We start from the raw sequence: 25551 nt of genomic DNA on the forward strand, positions 1-25551 counted from the left end.
GCTTGTTTGATGTTCCTATGAAAATCGTTTTTGAAAAGAGCAGCTTGTCCCTTCCCAAGCCCCTCCAGTCAGGTGAATCCCAGTTCCTGGGCCCCTGACAACCACCTTTGCCCTCCACTCCCAAATGCCCCCTCTGCAAGTGTAGGGGGGAGTTTCTGTTTCATTCACCTAAAAGAGGGCTCGGCACCAGTGAGCTTGATGGACCTAGTCTTCCCAGCTGACCTGGCTCAGGCTGGCCAGAACCCCAAGTATCCAAGACCCTCAACCCACCACCCTTCATACTCGTGGCTCCAGCACCCAGTATTGCCCCCGTAAAGTGGCAGGCTAAGCTGGGGGGCCCCAACAAGATCCCTGTATCCAAAGGAAAAGTACCAGGTAAGGGCAACTGCCCACTTTATTAGCCAGCAGCTAGGATGCGGGCCTCCCGACAGCCCACCCTTGTAGGTGGACAGACCGTGGAAGGACAACAGAAGATACCTGATCCCTGCTCCCCTGTCCCTGGGACTCTGGAGCAGGTGGGGAAGAGATACCAGGGGCCTCACAGAGGCCTCATAAATGTAAGGGGTCACTGTCGAGAGATACAAAGAGGCTGGGCAGCTTAGGAGTGTGGGCTATCCTGGTGACCCATGTCACGCAGCTTCCTGCATCCGAGAGCGTACTGGCTCAGCATCCAGGCGGCACAGGGGACTGTCGTACACCATCTGCAGGTTCACCTTGTGGCCTACCAGCTCCCGGATATTGTTGATGCCATATTTAATCATCGTTGGGCTTTGTGGGGGGAAGGGGCACAGTTTACCACTAAGTCAGGTCCCATCCCTCCCCTGCTCACAGCCCTCCCAGGCTCCCACCTTCCTCCCCTCAGCCCACAAGGCCCTGCTCCATTTGCCCCGTCCCCTCCCACTCTCTCCTTTACTCTGCTCCAGCCACAGTGGCCTCCTCACTGTCCCTCAAATGCACCAGGCACACTCAGCCTCAGGGCCTTTGCACTAACTGTTCCCTCCGCCTGGGCTACCCCTCCTCAGACATCTGCAGAGATTATTCCTTTATTTAATTATGTGCTCAGATGCACTCCTCAGTGGGCTTTCCCTGACCACCTAACTCCCTCCCACTTTATCTTCGCTATAGCACTTATTGCCCTTGGCCGTATTCTAGATTTTATTTGTTGGATTTGGTTATTTTTCTTGCTAACTGTTGTTTTCCTTAAGGCACTGGAACCTCAGCACCATCTGGGTCAGAGCACAGGGTCAGGAGCATAGCAGGTGCTCATTAAGGCACACTGAAGGTGCTTACTAAATGTCTGCCACATGAAGGAATGGATGGATGATGCTAAAGGTCATCCCTGGCCCCTTCTGAGGACCCCATGCCAACCAAGTCGCTAAGAGCTAAACAGCAGAGTGCTTCCTGGGTCAGCTGCCTGCTCAGGCACTCACCGCTCCAGGGAGAGCCCCCAGGCAATGACTGACACATTCTCGGGGAGCCCCATGGGCAGCAGCATCTCAGGGCGAAAGATCCCGGAGTTCCCGACCTCCACCCACTTCTTCAGGCCTGGTGGGGAGGAAGGGCATGGGGATGGTGTCAGGCCTACATGCCGGGCATGGGAAGTGGGGTGTGAAGTTGGCTGTTGTGGGGTTAACTCCAGGCTGGGGGAATCCTCTACCCCCGAGTACCTTGGTGGTAGCTGAACACTTCCATACTAGGCTCTGTGTAGGGGTTGTAGGCCGGTTTGAAGCGCAATTGGGTGATGCCTGGGCAAGCGGGGTGGGAAGTAGGAGGCCAGGATGAGGCAGGCTACCAAGGCACCCTTGACTCCCCCACCAATGCCACCCATCCCAAACTGCCTGCTCACCCAGCTTGGTGAAGAACTCTCGCAGGACGCCCATGAGGTGGCCCAGAGTGAGGCCATGGTCAGCCACAACACCCTCGATCTGGTGGAACTCAGCCAGGTGTGTGGCATCCAGGGTCTCGTTCCGGAACACACGGTCGATGGAGAAGTACTTAGCCGGCGTAAAGGGTTTCTAAGGGCGATGGCCAGGCCCGGGGCTGGGTCAGCAGGTACATGGGATGGTTTCCCCACCCCGATCCCCCATCTGGGCCAAGCCACACCTTCTGGGCGAGGCGGTAGAGGGCACGGGCACTCGCTGATGTGGTATGTGTGCGCAGCAGGTTTTTACGGGCCTCATCCAGCTTCCAGGCGTACTTGTACCTTCAGGAGAAAATGTGGGAAGTACGTGATGGGGCCCTTGAACTCCCACCCACCTCCCCGTCCACACCCCAAGGCCCTCAGCCTGCCTCACCCCTGTGAGCCGTAGCCACCCTGAGAGTGGGTTCGTTTGACCCGCTGGACGTAATCCATCGGGAGCTGCCCAGCCTCGGCCGGATCTGGCGGAAGCAGAGCATCAACTGGTTGGTCAACAAGCACTTACCCACCGGGCCTGAAGCCACCGCACGGAGGACACAGGCAACTGTGCGGCACCCACCCTCCTGCCCAGAGCAGCCAGGGGATGCCTGTGAGCACCTGAGTCAGCCACAGCCGTCCTCTGCCCAGAGCCCTCTGTGGCAGTAAAAACTGCACAACCCACAAGGCCCTGCACACTCTGCCCTATCACCTCCCTGCCCTCATCTCTTCCACTCTCCCCAGCCCCCTCAATGATGTGTTTCCTCCTACCAGGCTCAGGGTCTTTGCAGTGGCTGTTCCTTCTGTCTGGAACTTCCCTCCATCAGCCATCCACATGGCTCCCTCCCTCGCCTCCTTTGGTCTTTGCTTCAACAACTCCTTCCTGATGAAGTCTTTGCACGTCAATTTATTCTAAACTGACACCAATGCCCCGTGCTGGTTTTCCCTGGTGCATTTACTGCCATCTACTCTACTATGCAGATCGCTTGAGAGGTAACACTTGACCCCCCCACTAGGAATGCAGGTCTCACCAAGGCAGGGACTTCCCTGTCTCGTTTGTGGCTGTGACCCCTGTGCTTAACAGAAACTCAGGCGCGCAGAAAGGGCTCAGTGAACGTTTGTTACACAAATGTGTGAATTCTTGTGCTCTTCCAGAGATGTGGCCTTGGCGTGCCCGGTAAGCCTGGGATCAAATCTTGACTTCACTTCCAAGCTGTACGACCCTGAGTAAATGACCTTCTCTCTCTGCCTGTTTCTTCATTTGTAAAATAAGGCTAACAGTACAACTTTCTAAGGATTGTGGGAAGGCAAGAATGGAGCCTGGCACGCACTAAGTGCTTAGTCAGCATTAGATGTCATGGCAGCGATGAGGACAATGTTTCTCTAGCCAGGCACCCAAGTGACCCACCTGCTCTCCTGTTAGGTAAACAACAACTATGTGAATCCACTTAATTTCTGACAGTGCTAAGAACTCAGAAGAAAACCCACCTCGTAGGAAGAAAGTGTCATGTTGGTCACGTGCTGGGTGCTGCTGGGGCTGGAAGAGTGCATCAAAGTTCCAAAAGGAGCTCTCAATGAAGTTGTCGGTGGGCATCTCAGTAAACCTGGAGGAAGATGCGGCCTGACTGCCCTGCCTGTGCCCATGTCCAGTCACTGGCCTGGCCCTGCCTCCAGCCCCATGCTCACCCCATCTCCAGGAAGATCTGCCGGAACTGGGTGCGGACCTTGAGCAGGGGGTGAAGGTGGCCACTACTGGGGAGGACACCACGGGCTGAGAAGTTGTAGGGCTTGAAAGGCCGGTCCCGCCAGGAGCCGCTGTGGGTGGAGTGTAGGGTGCCAGGGTCCAGTGTGGGCTGTCCCCCCACCCCTTGCACAGCCCCACCTGCCCCGCCTACGCTGGGGCCGCCCTGTACCTGGAGATCATCTCAGGGCTAAGCTCTGTCTCCTGCTTGGAGATGCTGGTGCTGAAGGCACTCCCTTTGCTCACCCAGTAGGTCTTCAGGATCCTGTGGCCAGAGCAGGGGAGGGGATGCCACTGCTATCTCCTCTAAGAGGCCTTCCCTGATCTCTATCTGACACTGACCCCAACACCACCCACCAAGTCACTCTGCTTTATTTCCTTCCTGACACTTGGCATCACCTGAAATTCTCTTACTTGCCCACCCCCCATCTCCTCATGTTCTTTTGCTCAACAGACGCTTGTTGAGGACATACTGTGTGCCAGGGTCTGGTTGAAAACCACAGAACACAGCTGGGAACAACCACCACAGATAGCCTTTAGAAGACTAATTCCGTGCCAGGCTGTTCCGCTGAACTCATTCCTTATGACAAGAGACCATTTTGTTTGTAGGTGAGGACATGGAGACCAAGAAAGACCAGGTAACTTGGCCAAGATCACACAGCTAAGTGGTAGAGCCAACTCCAGTCTGTGTTCTGGTAACCCTGCACCACCCTGCATCTGCTCCAATGGGGTGTCAGCTGTGTAAGAGCAGAGCCCCAAGCCCCGTCTGGTTCACGGCTATAGCCACAAGGCCCAGAACCCTGCGTGGCACACAGTAGGTGCTCAGTATGGGAGGATGGGGGAGACTGCCAGCACTCACTGCCCCATACTAGCAGGTCTGCTCCCTCCCTACACCCAGCTCTGGGACCTTGCAGGTGACATTGGGGTTCCAGCCCACTCACACTTCAGACAGGAGCTTCCTCTTCCTGAGCTCGCTCCTCTCCTTCTCTCCCAACTTCTCGGCCTCCCCACACTGGACCAGGCGGAGCCGCCGCTGCACCTCATCTGCCACGCTGTCCACCTGCAGTGATGATGGACTGTGAGGGACAGTGAGGGCAAGGGGCTCACCCACCCACCCATCCACCTGCTTGCAGGGACTCACCACTCTGAACACTCGGGGCCCATCAGCTGTGCTCTTGTCCACGCGGATCCACTTATTGGACATGGCCTTGCTGAAGCCCACTTTGCCACTGGGCAGTCGCTAGGGGAGAGGCTGCAGTCAGTGGGGCACAAGGGCTGCAACCATCACATCCCTGAGCCCTGCCCTCTGCCCCCCAGGCCCCTACCATGAGCTCGCTTTGAGCCAGGCCCTCTGGGGGGATGCTGTGGAACACCCTGGCTTCATGGCTGCCCTCCCGGGCAATCTCCTCGCCCTCAGTGGTGAGCTCCCAGCGCCTGGAGGAACGCTGCTCGGCCTCAATGATCTGTAGGAAAATGGGGGAAAGGGGCACAGGCAGGGGTGGGGTTCAGAGCCAGGCATCCCCTCACCACAGCACTACCCCTGAAGCCAGATGCCTGTGTTCACATCCCAGCTCTGCCACTTTCCAGCTGAGAAATCTCTTTAAGGATTTCCCCTTGCTGAGCCTCGTTATTATGATAGCTCATGCCTCCCACACTGAGATAAAGTACTAATGACGTTGCCTGGCAGAAAACCTGCGACAGATTCCAAGGTCTCAGGTAAACTGATTTGTGTCAGCATCCCAGAGCGTCAGGGAAGGTCCATGTGAGGAATCCGAGGCACGAGGATAACGGTTCCAGGGTCAAGCAGACAGGGGCAGGGCTGGTTGGGCCCACAGGTCCTCGCTCTCCCTCAGATCTAATCTCAGCTCTGCTCCTCACTCACTGTGTGACCTCAGGAAAGTTGCTTAACCTCCTTGAGTGAATTTCTTCATGCATAAGAAAAGAATAATGATGGATGCTACCTCAGCAGTTGTTGCAAAAAGTAAACCAATTCATACCCGTGAAAATTACAAAGAGCTTAACACATGGTAAATCCTGCATAAACTCTGTTATTACTAAGTTATTATTTCCTATCATTATTGTTGTTATCATTACCATTACAGTCATTACGCTGAACCACATTAAACTGCCACTACTTGGCACTCTGTGACCTACATCAATGTCAGTATCACTTGGCCAAGCCCTATACACCTCAGCTTCGATCTTTCCCCTGCACTGATGACCTTCTTGTACTGTCGGGTGGGGAAGAGCTTGGGCTCTGCAGCCAGAGCACCTAATCTCACATTGGGGTTTATCTGACTTTTTGAGACCAAGTTACTGAACAGTGCTGAGCATCAGTTGCCACAACCACAAAATGGGGATAATAGTGTCATTATGCTAGGGTTGTGCCCAGGATTGGACAAATTGAGATCAGAACAGGGCACAGAATGTGAACTCGACAAATAAACTGCCAAGATCTGCCTCCTGAGTCCTGGCCTCATGAGTCTGCCATCTATTATGGCATGCTGAGGCCCCTCAGCATCCTCCTCCTGTGGCTCTGTCACCTGTGCTTCTCCTGCCTTGCCCTGAATCTCAGGCCGTGCCTCGGCTCCATGCCAGCTGCCTCCCACAGCCAAACACCAACTCCTTCACCTCGAGGATGTGGCAGACTCTGTCCCTGCATATCCTTCTCAAAGCTGATGTTGACAGCCCCTGAAGCCGGCTGCCTGCATGTCTTCCTGGCTCCAGCTCCTGCCATGGCTCCCCTGCACTCCTGGGAGATAAACATCCGGAAGGCCTCGAAAATTATGGCTCTGTTGGTCTCTGCAACCACCTGTCTGCCCCCTCCCATTGATCCTAAAGTGCCATGGCTTTTATTCTCAGTGCAGAGATCTGACCCTGCTGCCACCTTCTCCAGGAGCCTCCCTAACCCATAAGGCTGGGTCAGCTGTCACCTCTGGGTTCCCTGTGCTTGCCCCACCACTCTGGTCACTTGAGCATCTTCCTCGTTAGCCTGCAACCTTCATGACCGCAGCGATCGCATCTTGTCCAAAATCGCACCACCCACGCCAAACATGCCTCAGTGGACGTTTGTTGTATGAATGAACGCGAGTTAGCCCAGGCCCTCACTCCTTCCAGAACCCTGCCTGCGCACCCCGGACTGTACACATATGCTATACAATTACCCCTCATCAGGCCTGACGTGGTCTGGCCTGGAGGCAGGGCCCGTCAGGCACAGCCACGGCAGGTACTTAAGTGCAGAGGGCTGGCATCACAGCCCCAGCTCACCTCGCCCAGGGCCTGCAGGCTCTTCACGGCTCCCACCATGGCCTGGTGCTCCACGCCTAGCTCGGCCGCTACCTCTGCGCTGTCCAGGCCTCCATCGGCCGCCTCTAGCCGCCGTAGTAGCAGCTCTGCCACAGGACTGTCCGCCATTGCTGCTCCCACCACGCTCTCCGTGCCCCAGCCTGGCCAAAGGAGCCGGAACCGGAACCTGCGGCAGGAGCGTGTGACGCCATCTTGAGTGTGGCGAAGCAGTCGTGCGGCGCTCCAAGAGACGCCATCTTTAGTGTGTCAGGTAAGCCAAGAGACTCTTCCCACCTCTGCCCTGGAAGTCTGGTTGACTAGAGGGGTCATATTGGTGACCTCAAGGTCAGAAGGACAGTGTTGTTTCGGGTTTTTATCCAGCCCTACACCCAGCGGGCTGTATGACCTTGGACTGCACCCTCTCTGGGCCTGGGTATCTTCTGCTCTTCTGAATTTTTTCTTGCACTGAAAAGGCCGGTGGGTGGTGGGCTTCAGAGATGGTCCCTCTGCTGTTCTCAGTTACTTTTAAACTTTCAAAGGGAGGCTGGATAGGGGCTATCCCCATTCATAGAGGAGGGAGGGACTTCACTAAAAAGAATAATAGTCAAAGTAGCAGGTAACTTAGGTAAGGCTACCTTCTGTGTGCCTGGCCTAGGGCTAAGTACTTCTTGTGTATTATTTCATTTCTCCACAAAACCATGTGATGTAGATATTGACATAATCCCAATTTCACAGACGAGAAAACTGAGGCTCAGAGGGTAATGATTTGCCCGAGGTTCTATAGTGAGTTGGTGAAGGTGGGGTCAGAAATGGTAAACCCTCTAGATTCTAATCCCCCATGCTCCAAGATGAATGTCACAATCAAACCCAACATAACCCATTCCCACTGGGTCAATTCCAATTCATAGCAACCCCATAGGACAGAGTACAACTGCCCCACAGGGTTTTCAAGGCTTTAATCTTTATGGAAGCAGAATGCCACACCTTTCTCCCATGGAGTGGCTGGTGCATTTGAACAGTAATGGATAGTCTAGATCATTGTTGTCCTATTAAAATGTAATGCAAGATATAAATATTTTAAATTTTCTAGTAGCTGTGTTCAAAAAAAAGAAATTGTGTTCAAAAAAAAGAAACTGGTGAAACTAATTTTAACATCTTATTTAGCCCAATACATCCAAGTTATTATTAACATATCTTCAATTAAAAGTTACTGAGAGTCTGAGGTCTTAAATGCTAATAAGCGGCCATCTAAGATGCATCAATTGGTCTCAACCCACCTGGATCAAAGGAGAATGAAGAACACCAAGATCACAAGGTAATTATGAGCCCAAGAGACAGAAAGGGCCACATGAACTAGAGACTTAACATCATCCTGAGACCAGAAGAACTAGATGGTGCCTGGCCACAACCAATGACTGCCCTGACAGGGAACACAACAGAGAACCCCTGAGGGAACAGGAGAACAGTGAGATGCAGACCCCAAATTCTCATAAAAAGACCAGACTTAATGGTCTGACTGAGACTAGAAGAATCCTGGCGGTCATGGTCCCCAAACCTTCTGTAGGCCCAGGACAGGAACCATTCCAGAAGACAACTCATCAGACATAGAATGGACTGGACAATGGGTTGGAGAGAGATGCTGATGAGGGGTGAGCTACTTGTATCAGGTGGACACTTGAGACTGTGTTGGCATCTCCTGCCTGGAGGGGAGATGGGAGGGTAGAGGGGGTTAGAAACTGGCAAAATGGCCATGAAAGGAGAGACTGGAAGGAGGGAGAGGGCTGACTCATTAGGGGGAGAGTAAGTGGGAGTATGTAGTAAGGTGTATGTAAGTTTATATGTGAGAGACTGACTTGATTTGTAAACTTTCACTTAAAGCACAATAAAAATTATTTAAAAAAAGAAAGTTACTGAGATATTTTGCATTCCTTTTTTAGTTAACTCTTTGAAATTTGATGTATATTTTACACTTACAGCATATCTTAGTTTGGACTAGCCACATTTTACAGGGCTAGTAGTCACATGTGACTGACTTTATTAGACGGTGCAAACAGATTCAAATTCCAGTTCTTCCATTTATGTCACTCAGCCAAATCGCTTAATCTTTCTGTGCCTTGGTTTCCTCACCTGGTGGAGATGATAAAAGCCCAGGTTATCGTGAAAATTAAGTGAAATAGTGCATACTCATGTATGCAGTAATTGCTAATACTGAGTGAGTGTAGACCATATGTCAGCCACTTTTCTGAGCAAACACACTTATTCAGTTAACCGTCACAATTATTGAGTCTATAAAATGGGGATACCCAATCCTGACCCACCTGCCTCAGGTGTCAGGGAGACATGTCTCTCAGAGTCCTTTCTCTAGGTAAGGCTAGTTTCCAAGCACTTCCCCTGTTTTTATTTCATTCCCACAAGAGTCCTTCATTCTTTCTGTCATGCGGCAAGTCATTTTTAAGCATGTTCTTTGCCAGGTGCTGCAGTAGACACTGGGGAATAGTGAGAACAAGACAGGCACAATGTCTACCCTCAGGCAGGAAGCACAAGCCCATTTTCTGTCCAGGACACTGAGGACAGGGGTGGCAGGCCTGGGGTAGTCACCCTGCACCTGGGCCTCCTTTTGAGGGGGGCAGGTTGGTGCCAGGGACAGATTATTCAATAAGCAAGGTACACACGGGCTTACTTTTACTTATTTACTTACCTGTAGTGCACAATTTCACTTGAAACCATTGTGTACTACAGATTAGTCCATAAACAAAACTAAGCCCATGCATACGTTGTTTTTACTATATGTTGCTGTGAGTCAATTCCAACTCATAGTGACCCTATAGGACCGAGGAGAACTGCCTCATAGGGTTTCCAAGGAGTGGCTGGTGGATTTGAGCTGCCAACCTTTTGGTTTGCAGCCGAGCTCTTAACTGCTGTGCCACTGGGGGTTTGTGCGTTGCTTACTGATTAATCTGCCTCTGCTGGTGACAGAAAATACTGACTGAGGAAAGGGGCAGTACCTCTATTTCTTCGAGACCTTTCTTTCCTCCGCTTCTGGACTCCTCACCACTAAAAAAGCATCCCTTCCATGCCCTTGTCCCAGGATTTCCCACCGCTCCCCTTTCCACAGTCCACTTCCTCGTTCCCAGGTCTAGGGCCTACTATGTTAAAAAAAAAATGTGGAGACCGGAAAATCCCTACCCTCCTTCCTCCTCTCTGCAGCCTGGGGGCAGGGATCTGGTATGGTCTCATGCCTCTGGCTTCAGAAGACTCTAGATCCAGGGGTCCCATCCTTCTCCCTTGGACCTTATCTTTCCTACCGTCTGCCTCTCTTTTTCCTCTTCAACGGACCCCCTGCCCTCTTGCCCTTAGCCGTTTAATTGCAAAAGCTAGACGGTTTGTGGGAGACCACAAGACGGCGACCCTTTTCATTTACAGGCTGAGGGGGGAGCAAAGGGGAGGCTGTAACTAAGGAAGCAACACAATCTTCACTCTAGGAGCCACATCTTTGAGCCTTCTGGGCTTCCTTCTCTCTGTCCCTGTACACCTCTAAAAGCGCTGAAGGCATTTCTGCCAGGTAGGAGCTGGCCAGGGGCGTTTGGCCTCTCAGGAACTCCTGTGATTTCAGAGAGGCCGTGTCTTGCCCCAGGTCACAAAGCAGCAGTCTGACAAGTTTCCGAGGCACTGGAGGCCATGGGGAGGAGAACTAGCACCCACCTGGTTGGCCTGCATGGCTGTAGCCCTGGCACCGGGGTGCAGGAACGCCCTAGGACCCCAGCGCCTGAGTTCTGCCCCATTCTAGGGCAAGGGGAAGCCCACCGTCAGGGTTGTTTCTCAAATGCAGGGTATAAAGCTGAGTGGCTTGTAAAGCCCAAAGGCCGTGCTCATCCCTCTACGCAGGGGGGACGGGAGGCGGCGAGGTTGGGGAAGGACATCGGCCCAGCGCGGTGACACCTGCGCTCGCGCGGGTTCTTTAAACGCCCAGATGAGGAGCAATGCGCGCGAGCGAGGACTGGGCTGGGCTGAGGGCTAGTCACATGACCTGGCCAGAGAGGCTCGCAGCCCCCACCCCACCGGTGGGCGTCCCCCACAACGCGTGGTCGACCTTCATTGGCCTGCGGTGGGGCCAATAGAAATCGGCCATCTGGGAACCCAGCGTTCCGAGGCACAGCCTAATATGCTGAGCCGGCAAGAGTCCAATGGAAAGGGGTGTTCGAAGCCACAGACCAATGATAAAGCACGGAGGGCGGGTGCAAAGGCTGGGCCAGGTTGGTTTGAGAGGCGGGTGGGTATAAAAGCGCACGGCCGCTGACGGCGTCCGTCCCTATTGCAGAGCCGCTGGCAGGGTAGTGTCTTAAAGGGCTTGCGTGCCACCGCCCCCTTCGGCCCGCCATGCTGCTACCCGTGCCGCTGCTGCTCGGCCTACTTGGCTTGGCCGCCGCTGAGCCCACCGTGTACTTCAAGGAGCAGTTTCTGGACGGAGGTAATACCTGGTCCCGTCCCAAAGGTGCCCCGAGGACGCGGCTGGTCCCCGGCTCGGATCTCCGTTGTCTGTAATTACTGCTCAAAGGACCAACACTGTGGCCTCCAGGGACCAGAGCCGCAGGCGATCCTTCCTGCGTTCCTGGGGAGCGCCGAGGGCGCAGCTGCCTCCTGCGGTGGGGGTTAGCGTTCGCTTGAGGTGTCAAACTAGAGGTTGGGGTGGGGGGTGTCAGGGAAGATTTCCTTACCTGCTCCTAGGAGCTTGTGGCCCCCGGCGATGTGGGGGGTGAATGGTCAGCGCGGTCACCCTGACGTGTTCCTTTGACTCCTTAGATGGGTGGACCGACCGCTGGGTCGAATCCACACACAAGTCGGATTTTGGCAAGTTCGTTCTGAGTTCCGGCAAGTTCTACGGTGACCAGGAGAAAGATAAGGGTAAGAACCTGGGGGTGGGTGCCCAGATCTGGGACAACTTTATGGCGGAAGCCTTAGTCTCTATACGGAACTTGGGCATCCCCAGAAGTAGGATCAGTAGAGAAAGGGAGTTGTCTGTATTGTGGGAAGCCGAGGGTCCTGGGGGTGGTGGTTTAGCTGTGTCCTCATCACCGTTTTATGCCAGGGCTGCAGACAAGCCAGGACGCCCGCTTCTACGCCCTGTCGGCAAGATTCGAGCCTTTCAGCAACAAAGACAAGACGCTGGTAGTGCAGTTTACTGTGAAGCATGAGCAGAACATCGACTGTGGGGGCGGCTATGTGAAGCTGTTTCCTGATGGTTTAGACCAGGCGGACATGCATGGGGACTCTGAATACAACATCATGTTTGGTGAGGGGCCCTGCCCAGTGGTGACTTCTGTACCCTTCCTTTGGGCTCTTCAACCGTGAAAGGTGGTCCTGAGACTACAGAAAGAACTTACTGACACTCATTTCCATAGCAGGAAAGCTAGGAGAATAGATACAGTTAGCTGAGTTTATGCTGGTGATTTATAAGTGTCTGTGTTATCGTTAGTAGCTGTTGCCTCATTTTATAAATGAGGATACTAAGTTCTGCAGTGATAACTTTTTAATTTAAGGTTCTACACACAGTCTATTAGACTTAAAAGATGGTCTATACTAACATACGGATTTTGAGAATGAAGTCTTTTGCAAAGAGGGGTGGGAGCTCCTGGTGTGGGCAGCCTTTGGCTCTAACTGAACCTGTTTCCCACTTAGGCCCTGACATCTGTGGCCCAGGCACCAAGAAGGTTCATGTCATCTTCAACTACAAGGGCAAGAACGTGCTGATCAACAAGGACATCCGTTGCAAGGTTTGCCTGGGGGTGGTGGCAGAGGGCTTCCAGGGAGGATCCAAGGCCAGCCGGGTGGGCGGGACCACTCACTTCCCGCCCTCTCCAGGATGATGAATTCACACACCTGTATACTCTGATCGTGAGGCCCGATAACACCTATGAGGTGAAGATCGACAACAGTCAGGTAGAGTCAGGCTCCTTGGAAGATGATTGGGACTTCCTGCCACCCAAGAAGATAAAGGATCCCAGTGCTGCCAAGCCTGAAGACTGGGATGAGCGGGCCAAGATCGACGACCCCACAGACTCCAAGCCTGAGGTTGGTGCTTAGGCCAGGGCTGTCCACAGTAGAGGGTGTGGAGGACAGAAAGCCAAGCTGACTCTGACCTCCTTGTGTACGCCCAGGACTGGGACAAGCCTGAGCACATCCCTGATCCCGATGCCAAGAAGCCCGAGGACTGGGATGAGGAGATGGATGGAGAGTGGGAACCACCCGTGATTCAGAACCCTGAGTACAAGGTGGGCTTGGGGCTCTGAGTAGGGCTGGGGTGTATGGTGGAGAGGGCACAGAACTTTGCCCACCATCAGGTTTTATCCTCCACAGGGTGAGTGGAAACCCCGGCAGATTGACAACCCAGATTACAAGGGCAAGTGGATCCACCCAGAGATCGACAACCCCGAGTACTCCCCTGATGCTAACATCTACTCCTATGACAGCTTTGCTGTGCTGGGCCTAGATCTCTGGCAGGTGAGGCACAGCGGGAGGAGGAAGGAGGATCCTGGGGGGGAGGAGTGACAGAATCTTAACCCAGAAGACAAGGAACAGAGGAGGTAGGATTCAAATGCAGGTAGGTCTGACTCCAAAATGATCCTTTTTCTGTTCTTGAAGTATTTCCTGGCCTGTTTTTAGGGAGCACTTGCTGTGTGCCAGGTAGTTTTCTCAAATACCTTTATTTGAATCAACTCAATTCTCCCAGCCCATAAGGCGGTTAGATCACCCCATTAGAAGTTTGCATTTGTAGTTCTGAATTTTTGTGTGTCTGTTTCCTTGTTCACCGGTGTATATTCCGCCTAGAAGAGTACTTGGCACGCAGTAGGTACTTGATAACTATAAGTGAGTGAAGAAATGAGAAGTAGCAGAGCTGGGATTTTAAAGTCAGGTGGGTGGACTGCAGTCCCTGTCTATTTTTAACTGTAATATTAGCAATGCTATTCTTCTGTACATGTGTTTATAAAGAAATGTAGAGACCGAGGTAGCATAAAATGAATATAGGAACACAGATGTGAGCCTCGTCCAAGGCTAGGGCCACCAAGTGTCATCTCTAATCACTTCTCTCTCCACTCACCCCCAGGTCAAGTCTGGCACCATCTTTGACAATTTCCTCATCACCAACGACGAGGCCTATGCTGAGGAGTTTGGCAACGAGACGTGGGGTGTCACAAAGGTGGGGCCGGCCCCAGGCCTGGGTTTGGGGGTGGACAGGGCTGGCAGGTAGGGGACAGGCTCTGAGGTGTATGGTCTGGGCCCACAGGCTGCAGAAAAGCTCATGAAGGACAAGCAGGACGAAGAGCAGAGGCTAAAGGAAGAGGAAGAGGACAAGAAGCGCAAGGAAGAGGAGGCGGCAGAGGACAAAGAAGAAGAGGAGGACAAAGATGAAGATGATGAGGATGAAGAGGACAAAGAGGAGGATGAGGAGGAAGATGTGGGCCAGGCCAAGGATGAGCTGTAGAGGCCATGCCACCTGCCTCTGGGGCTGGACTGAGGCCTGAGCGCTCCTGCCACAGAGCCGGCCACGCCAAATAATGTCTCTATGAGACTGGAGAACTTTCACTTTTTCCAGGCGGTTTCAGATTTGGGGTGGGTTTTGGTTTTGTCCCCGCCTCCTTTTTTTTTTTTTTTTACTGGTGTTTTGTCTTTGATTCTCCCTCAGCCCCCACCCCTGGGTCTCATCTTTCTTCACATCTTTTCCTTCCTCTGTTCTCTGCCTGAATCCCTTAGTTCCTTTCCAGCCTGGGGGTCAGGGAGTGGGTGTGGAGAAGCCCAGGCCTGAGATTCCATCTGCTCTCCTTCCTGGAGTCCGGGGGGCATCAGGAGAAAGGGGTGGCATCCCAGCGCCCCCAGCACTGAGAAAGAATGGGGCTCTTAGGGCCCAAGCTCTGCCCCCACTTTCTCCCTACTCCCAGGACTGGGCCACTTCTGGGTGGGGCAGCAGGTTCCAGCTCAGCTCATACTGAGAATGTAAGAACTACATGCAAAATTTCTATTAAATTAAGTTTTGTGTCTTCCTTCTGTGTTTCCTTTTTCGGGGGAGGATGGACATCTGGGAACCAAAGATGGCCTTTTTTTCGGGGGGGGGGGGTTGGCTCCTAAGTAATGGGTTCTCTGAATTTTCATTTTTCAGCTGCTGAAGAGTTGGCTGAGTGTCATCCCACAAGGTTACAAAGGCCCTTGCTTGTCTAGTGAGCCCAAATCGGAGGATAACTGTTAAAAAATATTCCACGTATTAACTCTTTTAGTTCTGTTACCTATTTGCTTTGATTGTGAGGAGACTGAGGCACAGAACTTAGTGGTGGGGCAGGGATTTCAATCCACACCTGAACACTGTCTCATGGTTTATCTCGTCATTGAGCTTTTTTCTGTCCCTATTACCTAATGATTACATGGCTGTTAGTGCTTTTAAACTTTTTTTTAATACCAGCTGGAGTTAAAAGCTATTTACTTTTATAATCGAGGAAATAGGTTCAAGCACAACCCCAAGTTCCTGTGGTCTTCTGTAGCCATAGCCATGATGGGGTCTGAACCCGTTGAGGGGAAAGAGGGCTTGAGGTAGTGCAGAGAGAGCAGAGGTGGAGATCCAGGAAGCTGCCTATGGCAAGATGGTGAAAGCCCAGTGAGGAGGATGGGGGAGTTGATGGACCCTGTTTCAGGAGAGGGTAAGAAGCTGTAAGCTGCTCCTGGCTGGTGCTGGTGGAGGTTTGCATAGGCTCAGGGCATGGAGTGGAGAGAGGCAGCATGACTTGGTTACAGTTGTTGGGCAGTTGGTGAGGACTGTCCAGTGCCCAGCCTGGGTGAGTTGGATGGGAACTGTGAGAGCAGCAGGTTTGGAGGCAGCTAATGATGGTCAGTTGGGGAAAGGTCAGGTTTGTTGCCACAGCCTCCTCTGGCCTCCAGGCTTCCAGTTTCGATACCCTAACTGGGAATCAAGCCTGCTCCTCCAAGCCATCCAGTCTCAAAACACGGGCTTTGTGATGGCAAACCTAACTCCCCTTGTTCCCTCCACTTGCTCCTTCATGCTTCCATTCCTTTGTGTGCGCTGTGGCTATTTATTGGAAGGAAGCCTTTTAAGTTAACGTCTTCATTAAGTGTTTTTGGAGTCAGACCCAGGATTCTGTGACCAAAGTGGCTGGACAAATAGCAGCAGCGGTGGGAGGCCCCAAAAATCATCCTCTTCAGGAGCGAATAAGTGAAACCACAAAATCGTTCCAGTGCTCCTTCTGTTTCCACGCCCAAATGAGTTTTTCTAAATTGTTGGTGACTTTCCAGGTATCCTTTCCCATCTTGAGTAGTTTCCACATTCAAGGCTCCACAGCTGGAATAATACAAAGCTCATTTGAATGGGCAAAAACATGAACATTTAACAGAAGAAATGTAAGTACATAACTTTTATTCAACGTCACCAAAAATAATTTTTTAAGTCACTTCCGCGTGGAAGCAGGGGAAACCGGAGCCATTTTGTGACCACATGACGTCACCGCTAACCGGCATGGCGTCACTCCCAGGAAGCCACGTGACGGGTGGGCGCGCTGTGCAAGGAGTCTCCCCGCTCCCCAGGAGTGGTGTTAATCTGCGCATGCCTGGTCAGAGGACGCGCAGGTCCCAGCCCACGAACCTAAGAGCCACGCGCCGGTCACGTGCACGGTGGCCGGCGCGCGCACCATCTGCCCCGGAAGCGGTCTGCGCGCGGCGCTGCTGGGCGCTAAGATGGCGGCGGCGTGAGTTGCATGTTGTGTGAGGATCCCAGGGCCAGGATCCGTCGCTCGGCCCTGCCATGGCCGTCACCATCACGCTCAAAACGCTGCAGCAGCAGACCTTCAAGATCCGCATGGAACCTGATGAGACGGTGCGGGCCGGGCTGAGCCCCGCGGGCAGGAGCTACGACGGGTGCCGGGGGTAGGGTGGGGGCGGGGAGGCCGGGATCCCGGTGAGAGGGGCGCAGAGGTGGGTGCGGGTCAGGTCCTGTCGTCTCCCCACCTGCCGGACCTCCTCGGATCTCCTCCATGGTCCCCGACCCAGCCCCCAGCGGCTCGGCCGCTCCCTGGCGAGTCTTGGGGCGAGGCCCCACCCCCGGGGCGCCCGCCAGGCCCCGGCTCCAATGTCAGTGCTCTCTCGCGGGGCGCAGGAAGCCGTAGGCTCGGATTCCCGGCCGGGTCGCGCTCTCCAGGGCGGGGGCTCCCGCGTTCCCGGCTTTGCAGGCAGCTTCTCGGAACGTTGGCAGCTGAATCCAGGATTGGTGATCGGGAGATGCGGAGTGATGACAGCGATGAAGATGATAATAAACGGTCGAATCGTATTGGTTTTAGTGGTCCATTTATTCTTTACTAGTTGATTGAGCTTTTTGGTGCTATTGTCTTACTAAATGTGTAAAACAGCTTGTTGTTTGGAAACTGATATTCTTCGTTTTACTACAGTCATATATAGCTAATAAGTGGCAGAGCTAGAATTCTAATTCTATTCTGCCTAGTGTGAGAGCTTACGGTCTGAACACTACGCTGTTTTTGGCTGGAAGGAGCTTAGGACTTAAACGTAATAAGTGTGTTAACCGGTGTACTTGCCACTTTTTGCACAGCTACCCCCTAAGAGAGACATTAAAACCCACTTTTTGTAGAAAAGAAAATAGACTTATGTTTTTTGACCAGCTTATTTGTTTGATTTTGGGCAAGTTGCTTAACTTTCCTGTCTATTTTGGCAAATATAAGATGAGAACTTACATGTGTATGATAACCTATACATGTAGGATAGTATTAGTGACATAAGATGTTTTAAGTAAATATTGTGTAGTCTTAATGCCCAAGGTTGTCAGCATAGAATGGGGGACGCTTCTTTTTATTATTTTTCAGCACACTTTATGTTATTTAAAAAAATATTCCTTTTGTTCTCCGCACACCAGTGTCGTTTCCATGAGAGCAGGGCCATGTGTTGAGTTTTATTTTCTGTGACTTCAGTGCCAGAAACAGCACCTGGCACATAGAAGGCACTCAGTAAACGATCTGTTGAACGGTGGGATGGTTCAACAGATTCACATCTGGTACGCGTGGCTATGAGGTTTAGCCTTTCTGCCTTTCAGGGCTTGTAGCCACTCCCCCCAGACTGGACAAGAAGAGGGACTCCTGGGGGGTTTGCAATGGCTCTGTATTCTTTCGTTCAGGTGAAGGTCCTAAAGGAGAAGATAGAAGCTGAGAAGGGTCGGGATGCTTTTCCCGTGGCTGGACAGAAGCTTATTTATGCCGGCAAGATCCTGAGTGACGATGTCCCCATCAGGGACTATCGCATAGATGAGAAGAACTTTGTGGTTGTCATGGTGACCAAGGTTGGTGAAGCGTGCTTGCTGGGAGGGTGTGTGGATTTGCTGTGGAGCTGGCTAAGAGCACATGTGCCCAGGACAGATTAGCCACGAGCAGGGTGGGGCTGCAATAAGGCGGGATATTGGAGCTTGATAGGGGTGCTAACACCGTTCCCTTTTCCTGGCTACCACAGGCCAAAGCTGGCCCAGGCACCTCGGCACCCCCAGAGACTTCACCCACTGCTGCCCCTGAGTCCTCCACATCCTTCCTGCCAGCCCCTGCCTCAGGCATGTCTCATCCCCCACCTACGGCCAAAGAGGACAAGAGCCCATCAGAGGAATCAGTCCCCACGATGTCCCCGGAGTCTGTGTCAGGGTAAGGCAGAGGGGCAGTTCCAGCTTGGGTTCTGTTCTCCCAGTACATTCCAGTACCCACATACGTGGTCCCATGCACCTGGAAGGAGGGCAAGCTGGCAAAAGCCAGGGTCCGATTTCTCTCTCTTGAATTTGCAGCTCTGTTCCCTCTTCAGGTAGCAGCGGGCGAGAGGAAGATGCGGCCTCCACGCTAGGTGGGTGGGTGGTCCCTGGGTGTGGGAGGGCCTGGGTGCTGCCCTTTCCTCTCCCTGGTGACCCAGGCCTTCTTCCTACACAGTGACTGGCTCTGAGTATGAAACGATGCTGACAGAGATCATGTCCATGGGTTATGAGCGGGAGCGGGTTGTGGCTGCCCTGAGAGCCAGCTACAACAACCCCCACCGTGCTGTGGAGTATCTGCTCACGGTGAGGTGGGGCTGCTGCCTCCCCAGGGAGGCTTTGGAGGGCATCCCAGAGCCTTGCTGCACTGATGGGCATTCAGGGAGCTAAAAGCTGTCCCCAGAAGACTGGGTGGTGGTTCCGACCAGATAAGGCTTCTTGCAGGAGGCAGGACTTGAGTGGTGGGGTGGACCTGGGAAAGAGGGTCTCCCACCAGGGCTGGGCACGAAACCCAGAGGCGTTAGCACTAAAAAGGACCCCTGACAGGGAATTCCTGGGAGCCCTGAGCCAGAGCACAGCTCCGTCCAAGAGAGCCAGGTGTCCGAGCAGCCGGCTACAGAAGCAGGTGAGCAGGCCGGGAGGTGTGCACATGGGGTGTTTGCTCTTAGGGCATATGAACCCCCATGCTCCTGGGAGTCGTGCATGGTGGCTGACTGTACCCCCTCCTGCTGCCAGTAGGAGACAATCCCCTGGAGTTCCTGCGGGACCAGCCCCAGTTTCAGAACATGCGGCAGGTGATACAGCAAAACCCAGCGCTGCTGCCCGCCCTGCTCCAGCAGTTGGGCCAGGAGAACCCTCAGCTTTTGCAGGTGCGACCCTGGGAGTTGAGGGAGCTAGGGTAGGTACCATCTTCCCTCCCCTCCGGGCACCACGGCCCTAAGGAGCAAGGCTGGCCCAGTGTGGTACGTAGGAGTTGCTCTGCACCTGGACAGCAGGATTCTTCTCTACTTCCTGTGACCTGTAGACCTATACAACGTCACATAATTATTTCAACGATTTGTGTCATCGTGCTCCCTGCTCCAGGAATATGTTAGAAGCTTGGACTAGGCTGTCAGTCACCCAGAGTCGCAAAGCTGGTGGAGTGTGTGCCTCTAGTCTCTGGGTTCTATGCTCTCCTGTATGACTGTTTGGCTCTAGCTTGGCTCTGTATATAGCTGGTGCTTTATAAATGTCTGTCGGATTGCGTGGTGGCACCCAAGACAGCTGTGCCCTAGCTGGCTCTGGGGCCAATGTGCTTAGCAAGACTCCAGGCAGAGGGGCAGGTGACACCCTGGGTGAGCAGGGTCCTGAAGAAGCCCAGAGGAGTGGGACAGGTTCCGCTGGGGGCTCTGGCTCAGGACCCTGCAGGTGGCTGCTTTTCTTCCCACTTGTCAGTCTCATGCTGGCTCCACCTGCTCTCGCCCCTCTAGATGCTGCACAGCTCTATCCTTAACTTGCACTCAATCTTCCACTCATAGTGTTCTGGGGCCTTCAGTCTGTGTGTTGACCCCCAAATGATATAATCAGCCCAGACATCTGTGGAATGCCACATTCGTTGTGGCTGACTTGATGTCTCCATGAAAGTGCTTTCTAGGCATTTTAGATTTGAGCAGAACTGATGTGGGATACCCACCTCCTCCCCTATGCTGTCCTTCCTCCTCCAGTGCTGAGGTTGCTCCTGCCCCAGGTCCCAAGGGCCTCCTGCAGTCTATCACCTGTCCCTCTGCTGTCCTTCTAGAATGTGTTGCTCAGCCCACCCTGTGCTGCACCTCCATGGCTGCCCCACCTCTCTTCACCTGGACCCCAGGCAGCGTCTCTCCAGGCCCCTGGTTCTGCATAGTTCCCCACGGTCCACTCTCCATTCAGAAGCCAGATAATTTAAAGACCACTTTTTCCCATAATGTGAAAATTGTCAAATGTACACAAAAACAGAATCGAGTCAGAACCCCAGGAGCCAACACCCCGATGAGTTAATTTTTTTGAAAGGTTGTTCCCCATTTAATCATCAGAGACCTTGCTTCCCATCTCAGAGAATAAGTTGGGCCTGGTTTCTGTCTCTTCCTCTTTCCCGTTTGTTTTCCTGCTATGTGGCTCTTCTGTTTCTGGGATTTGCCAAATGTATTCCCAATTCCAGTCCTTTGCACTTGTTTCCTCTGCCTGGAGGAAACACCTTCCTCCCTTCCCTCCCAGCACCCCCTCCATCTCTCAGTGGGTCTGTGATTGGCCCATTTACTTGTGGTCCTGGACCATCACCTCCACTAGGACAGAATTCATGTTCCCTGCTGTGTTGTCAGTGTTTGACTATAGGCCTCTTCTAAATATTTGCTGTGCAAATGAGAAAACAAGTTCTGTGATGGGGACCTGGACCATGGGTCACCATCCTTTCCCTCCCTTCCCCACAGCAAATTAGCCGGCACCAGGAGCAGTTTATCCAGATGTTGAACGAGCCCCCTGGGGAGCTGGCGGACATCTCAGACGTGGAGGGTGAGGTGGGTGCCATAGGCGAGGAGGCCCCACAGATGAACTACATCCAGGTGACGCCCCAGGAGAAAGAAGCCATAGAGAGGGTAAGAGGCCTGGCTGAGGGGAAACCTGTTGGTTGGCGGGGCCTGTCCCACCCCTCCTCACATCTGCTTTTTTTCTGCAGTTGAAGGCCCTTGGCTTTCCAGAGAGCCTGGTAATCCAGGCCTACTTCGCCTGTGAAAAAAACGAGAACTTGGCTGCCAACTTCCTCCTGAGTCAGAACTTTGACGATGAGTGATGTGGGGACACCAGGCTGCCCACCATCCCACCTTACCCCCATTCCCCAGAAGTTTTATAAAAGAAATATATATATATTCATGTTTATTTAAGAAGTGGAAAAAAAGTTGAAAACCTTTAAAAAAAAAAAAAAATTCCATTTCCTGCTCTCCTCAAGTGTCCCTACTCCCAAATCGGCCTGAGAAGACCCAGGCTAGACAGCTGTCCACCAGCCCCCCACCCCAGCCCAGCCCAGCCTGCTCAATAGAGCTGGCAGGACTGGGAGGCAGCAGATGGGCCCCTCTTGGCCTCTGTCCCAGCTCCCTGCAGCCAGATGGAGAGGCGGCTGCTTGCCTCCCCTTCCCCCGAGAGCCCCTGAGACCTCCCCCCACCCCTCTTCCAGGCTAAGGGGAAGCTGGAGTCCAAACTTTGATCCTCCATTGGAGTGGCCCAAATTTTTCCATCTGGGGTGGCGCTCAGGTGCCCAAGTCCCCCTTCCCTCCCCCAGTCTGGCCTTGGCCTACTCTCTCCAGCCCTTTGCTGGGGAGGAGGCACAGTTTATCCTGTCTGGGGAAGGGGAAACATCAGAGCCACTGTGGAAGCTGAGGCTACATCCCCCCCCCCCCCACAACAACAACAAAAAAGAACAGAACCGTGTCTCTATGATAGAGGTTTTGAAATGAATAAAGTTTTCAAGACTAGCCCTGTGGTCTGCCTGCTGGGACTCCCCACTCCAGCTTATCTGGGTCTGGGGCAAGTTGGGCACAGGCAGTGTGAAGACACAGAGAAGGGAGAAGGGCCTGCGAGTCCTACAGACCGGGGCTCCCAGTGACTCCCCTCCCCTTGGAGCTGTCTCATTCCCCAGCAACGGGTCCCAGCTCAGCCATGGAAGGGCTGCTTCTCCCCACCCCTGACCATCATCACCACAGTCTGTTTTGGCTACACTGCCCCTCCCCCCGATAATTGGCTAATTACTGGAGATTAATGTTAGTAAACAGAAGCCTTCCTCTCCTCTGCCATCTGCTCCTCCATTATTTCCCCACTGCATTTTTTTTTACCCCCCTACAACCCTAGTGAGTCAACATGGCCTAGGGTTCCTGTCCAGCATCCATCCATGTGAGCAGAGCTGGGTGGGGTGATTCCTGGCCCCAGGTATCAGAGAAGGAACCAGGGGGCATACAAGGGGCACCCTGAAGGAGGACGTAGCACAGAACTCTCCTAGGGCCACTGAGGCAGCAGGCTTTATTGAGAAAGGACAGCCTCCTTAGGAGCTGGATTCCTTAGAGGTAGCTGAGTCCTGGGTGGCAGCGGTTGCCATTGCAGCAGCACGGGCCTCCTTCCTCTGCCTTTGTTTTTCCTCCTTGAGGCGCTTGCGCTGCTCCTTCTCCATGTCCTGCAGCAGCTCCTGGAAGCGGGTGCTCCTTGGGTCCACGTTGTAGCCTAGACGCTCCTGGGCCTCAGCCTGTAGCCGTGCCCGCCGCTCCTTGTCTGCCTGTGCCTTCTCCCAGCGCTCCCGCCGCTGCCGCCGCCAGTCCTCAATCATTTGTGGCATCTTGGCCATGCACTCTGCGATGAGCTGCTCTCTGGGGGGGGGGGGGGGGGAGGTGGGTGGTGTGGGCACCCTCACCCATCTGGGGCAGAGCCCAGCCAGCCACATCCCACCTCCAGGCCTTTACCCCTGAAAGATGGGAAAAGACTAGTTGCTGCCATTAACTGTCAGGAAAAGCTTTGACAAGTGAAGAAACAGGAGAGAGGAACTAACATGCTGTGTGGCCTTGAGCTCGTAGGTGGGCCACCCCGTGTCAGTCCAACATTCACGGAGCCATTCAAGTAGACCATTCCCACAGATACACTCACCCCTTCATTTAGCGCTCATCACTGCGTGCCTATTCTAGGCACATGAATGAAAGCAAGAAACTGGACATTCTTCAGCCCTATCAGCTTGTAGTAGGTACCACTGTCAGTCCCATTTTAAAGATCAGAAAAGTGATTCTGAAAGAGCTAAAGCCAAGGTCATGCAGCTGGGGAGGGGCAGAGACAGGAGGTCTAGGCTCAAGCCCCAGCTCCACCATTTACTGCCTGGGTGACCCTGAACAAGAGACTCCACCTCTCCAGGCCTGTTTCATCTCTAAAATGAGGGTGATCCTCCCTCTTAGGCTGTTGTGAGGACAAGAATGTTCAGCACCACATTTGACGTGCTCCCCCAATCTGGCTTATGCCCCCTGCCCACCTCCCCACAGGAAGTGGCACCGCCCCTGGTCTTCAAGTCCAATCCTTCAGACTTGCCTCCAGAACACTTCCCAAATCTGTGCTCTGCCCTTGATTTCAGGCCAGCAGCATGACTCCAACAGCTTCCTTCTGCAGCTCTAGCCCCCTACAACCTTGTCCCACCACAGTGGCCAGAGGGTGCCTGTGAATACCTGGGTCAGATCACGTCCCTCCTCTGCTCTGAAGCCTCCATGGCTCCCACCTCCAAGTCCTCCCTGCAGCCCAAAAAGTCCTAGAGAACTTACCCTTTTTATCCCCTGGTCCTAGTCTTCTCCTACTTTCCCCCTCCTTCACCCTGCTCTGGCCACAGATGTCTCCTAGCTGTTCCTACCTCAAGGTCTTTACACAAGCTGTTCTCTCTATTGAGAACTCTCCTAAGCTCTCCCTGTGACTGTGTCTAGTCATTCAGATCTCTGCTTGTGTATTATTACCTCAGGCCTGAGGCCTCCCAAACCAAAGCTATTGTCATTAGCTGCATTTGAATTAATTCGGATTTATGGTGATCTCATGAGTGCATAGTAGAACTGCTACATACGAATATCAAGGCTGTGACCTTCGAGATGCAGGTTGCCAGGCTACTCTTCAGAGGGTCCTGGGGGGGGGGGGCTTCAAACCACCAATGTTCTGGTTAGTAGTGGAGCGCTTAACCGTTTGCACCACCCAGGGTCTCCTTAAACCGAAACTGCCTTTCCCAATTCACTTTCACCCTGTTTTATCTTCCTAACTGTCCTCCGTTGCCTGCTGTGTCCTCTGGGCCCGGGGCAGGGCCTTGCCCACGGTATGCGCTCAGTTAAGGCTTGATGTTGAATGAACAACGGGGAGATCTGTTTGGCGACTAGGAGAGCACGCACGTCAATCTACAGCATGCAGACTCCGCAACAGACGCCCGATGGACCTTTTGGGGTCCAGGTCATCCACAGGGGAGCGGAGAGCGACCCCCATGCGCTCACACACCTGGCTCGACGCTTCTGCTCCTCGGCCAGCTGCTGCTCACGCAGCGACTCCTGCATGGTAGCTAGGCTGGGGCACCACTCGCGCTCCTCGGCCTCCAGCTCGCGCAGCTGCTCCCGCGACGGCCACAATGAACCCGGGGCCACTCCGGAAGCAGCGCCGTGCCGTGCGAACTGCTTGGCCGCGTAGCGCGGTCCCAGCTGCCAGCGCGGGGTCAGTGGGTTCTCCGGGTCCGGCCACCAGGGCCCCGGCGAGCGGCGTGGCGGTGGCGGCGCCCGGTAACCGCGGGAGCACAGGCCAAGGGTCGCCGCCAGCCGGGGCAGGCCGCTCGCCTGCTGCATGAGTGCCGCCATCTTAGCCACGCAGGGTCCTCCGAGGCCGGTCGGACTGGCTGCTGCGCTGCCTGCACGCAAGGGTCGTTGGAGGCTTTGGGGGCGGACGGGGGAGGGAGAGAGAAGAGGGATATATAATCTATATTTTACACGTTTTCAAATTTTATTTCAGTAGCTATTTATTAAAAACAATATTTAAATTTTATTTATCAACACATGATTTCAAATAGCATTTAATTTTTATTGTGCTTTAAAATGAAAGTTTACAGCTCAAGTTTACACACAGTTATGTGACCCTAGTTGCTCTCCATAATGTGACAGCACACTCCTTCTTTCCACTCCTGATTTCCCCTGTCCATTCAACCCAGCTCCTGTCACTTTCTGCCTTCTCATTTCCCCTCTGGACAGAAGCTGCCCTTTTAGTCTGCTGTATCTACTTAAACTAAGAAGCACACCACATGAGTATCATTTTAAGCGCTATAGTCCAGTCTAATCTTTGAAGAGTTGGCTTCAGGAA

At 53.4% G+C, this 25551-nt stretch overlaps 4 protein-coding genes across 5 annotated transcripts; 2 read left to right on the plus strand and 2 right to left on the minus strand.

Moving 5' to 3' along the window:
- Positions 1-336: 336 nt before the first annotated feature.
- Positions 337-10711, minus strand: FARSA (phenylalanyl-tRNA synthetase subunit alpha). Its single transcript, XM_049877061.1, has 14 exons — positions 10623-10711; positions 6903-7107; positions 4961-5098; positions 4777-4875; positions 4577-4695; positions 3808-3900; positions 3581-3709; positions 3383-3498; positions 2295-2379; positions 2104-2203; positions 1847-2015; positions 1668-1745; positions 1431-1545; positions 337-768 (listed from the first exon to the last, which is right to left on the minus strand). Exons 1-14 carry the CDS (start codon positions 10700-10702, stop codon positions 630-632), a joined length of 1665 nt encoding a protein of 554 aa, XP_049733018.1. The 5' UTR covers positions 10703-10711; the 3' UTR covers positions 337-629.
- Positions 10712-11215: 504 nt separating this feature from the next.
- CALR (calreticulin) lies at positions 11216-14956 on the plus strand. Its single transcript, XM_049877062.1, has 9 exons — positions 11216-11388; positions 11721-11822; positions 12007-12210; positions 12597-12691; positions 12780-12989; positions 13076-13189; positions 13275-13418; positions 14023-14115; positions 14203-14956. The coding sequence occupies exons 1-9, from the start codon at positions 11298-11300 to the stop codon at positions 14398-14400; spliced, it is 1251 nt and encodes a 416-aa protein (XP_049733019.1). The 5' UTR covers positions 11216-11297; the 3' UTR covers positions 14401-14956.
- A 1174-nt stretch (positions 14957-16130) lies between these two features.
- On the plus strand, positions 16131-21591 carry RAD23A (RAD23 homolog A, nucleotide excision repair protein). Of its 2 annotated transcripts, none has more exons than XM_049877063.1 (9): positions 16131-16791; positions 18097-18258; positions 18426-18607; positions 18745-18800; positions 18884-19011; positions 19252-19330; positions 19441-19574; positions 21147-21311; positions 21392-21591. In XM_049877063.1, exons 1-9 carry the CDS (start codon positions 16720-16722, stop codon positions 21503-21505), a joined length of 1092 nt encoding a protein of 363 aa, XP_049733020.1. In that variant the 5' UTR covers positions 16131-16719; the 3' UTR covers positions 21506-21591. The 2 variants fall into 2 exon arrangements, with proteins under 2 accessions (XP_049733020.1, XP_049733021.1); XM_049877064.1 differs by having other exon boundaries at positions 19444-19574.
- Positions 21592-22697: 1106 nt separating this feature from the next.
- Positions 22698-25073, minus strand: GADD45GIP1 (GADD45G interacting protein 1). The gene is made up of 2 exons (XM_049877065.1): positions 24706-25073; positions 22698-23066 (listed from the first exon to the last, which is right to left on the minus strand). The coding sequence occupies exons 1-2, from the start codon at positions 25053-25055 to the stop codon at positions 22748-22750; spliced, it is 669 nt and encodes a 222-aa protein (XP_049733022.1). The 5' UTR covers positions 25056-25073; the 3' UTR covers positions 22698-22747.
- Between the last annotated feature and the right edge of the window lie 478 nt (positions 25074-25551).

The sequence above is a fragment of the Elephas maximus genome, chromosome 3, assembly GCF_024166365.1.
Source record: "Elephas maximus indicus isolate mEleMax1 chromosome 3, mEleMax1 primary haplotype, whole genome shotgun sequence".
Taxonomy (NCBI): domain Eukaryota; kingdom Metazoa; phylum Chordata; class Mammalia; order Proboscidea; family Elephantidae; genus Elephas; species Elephas maximus.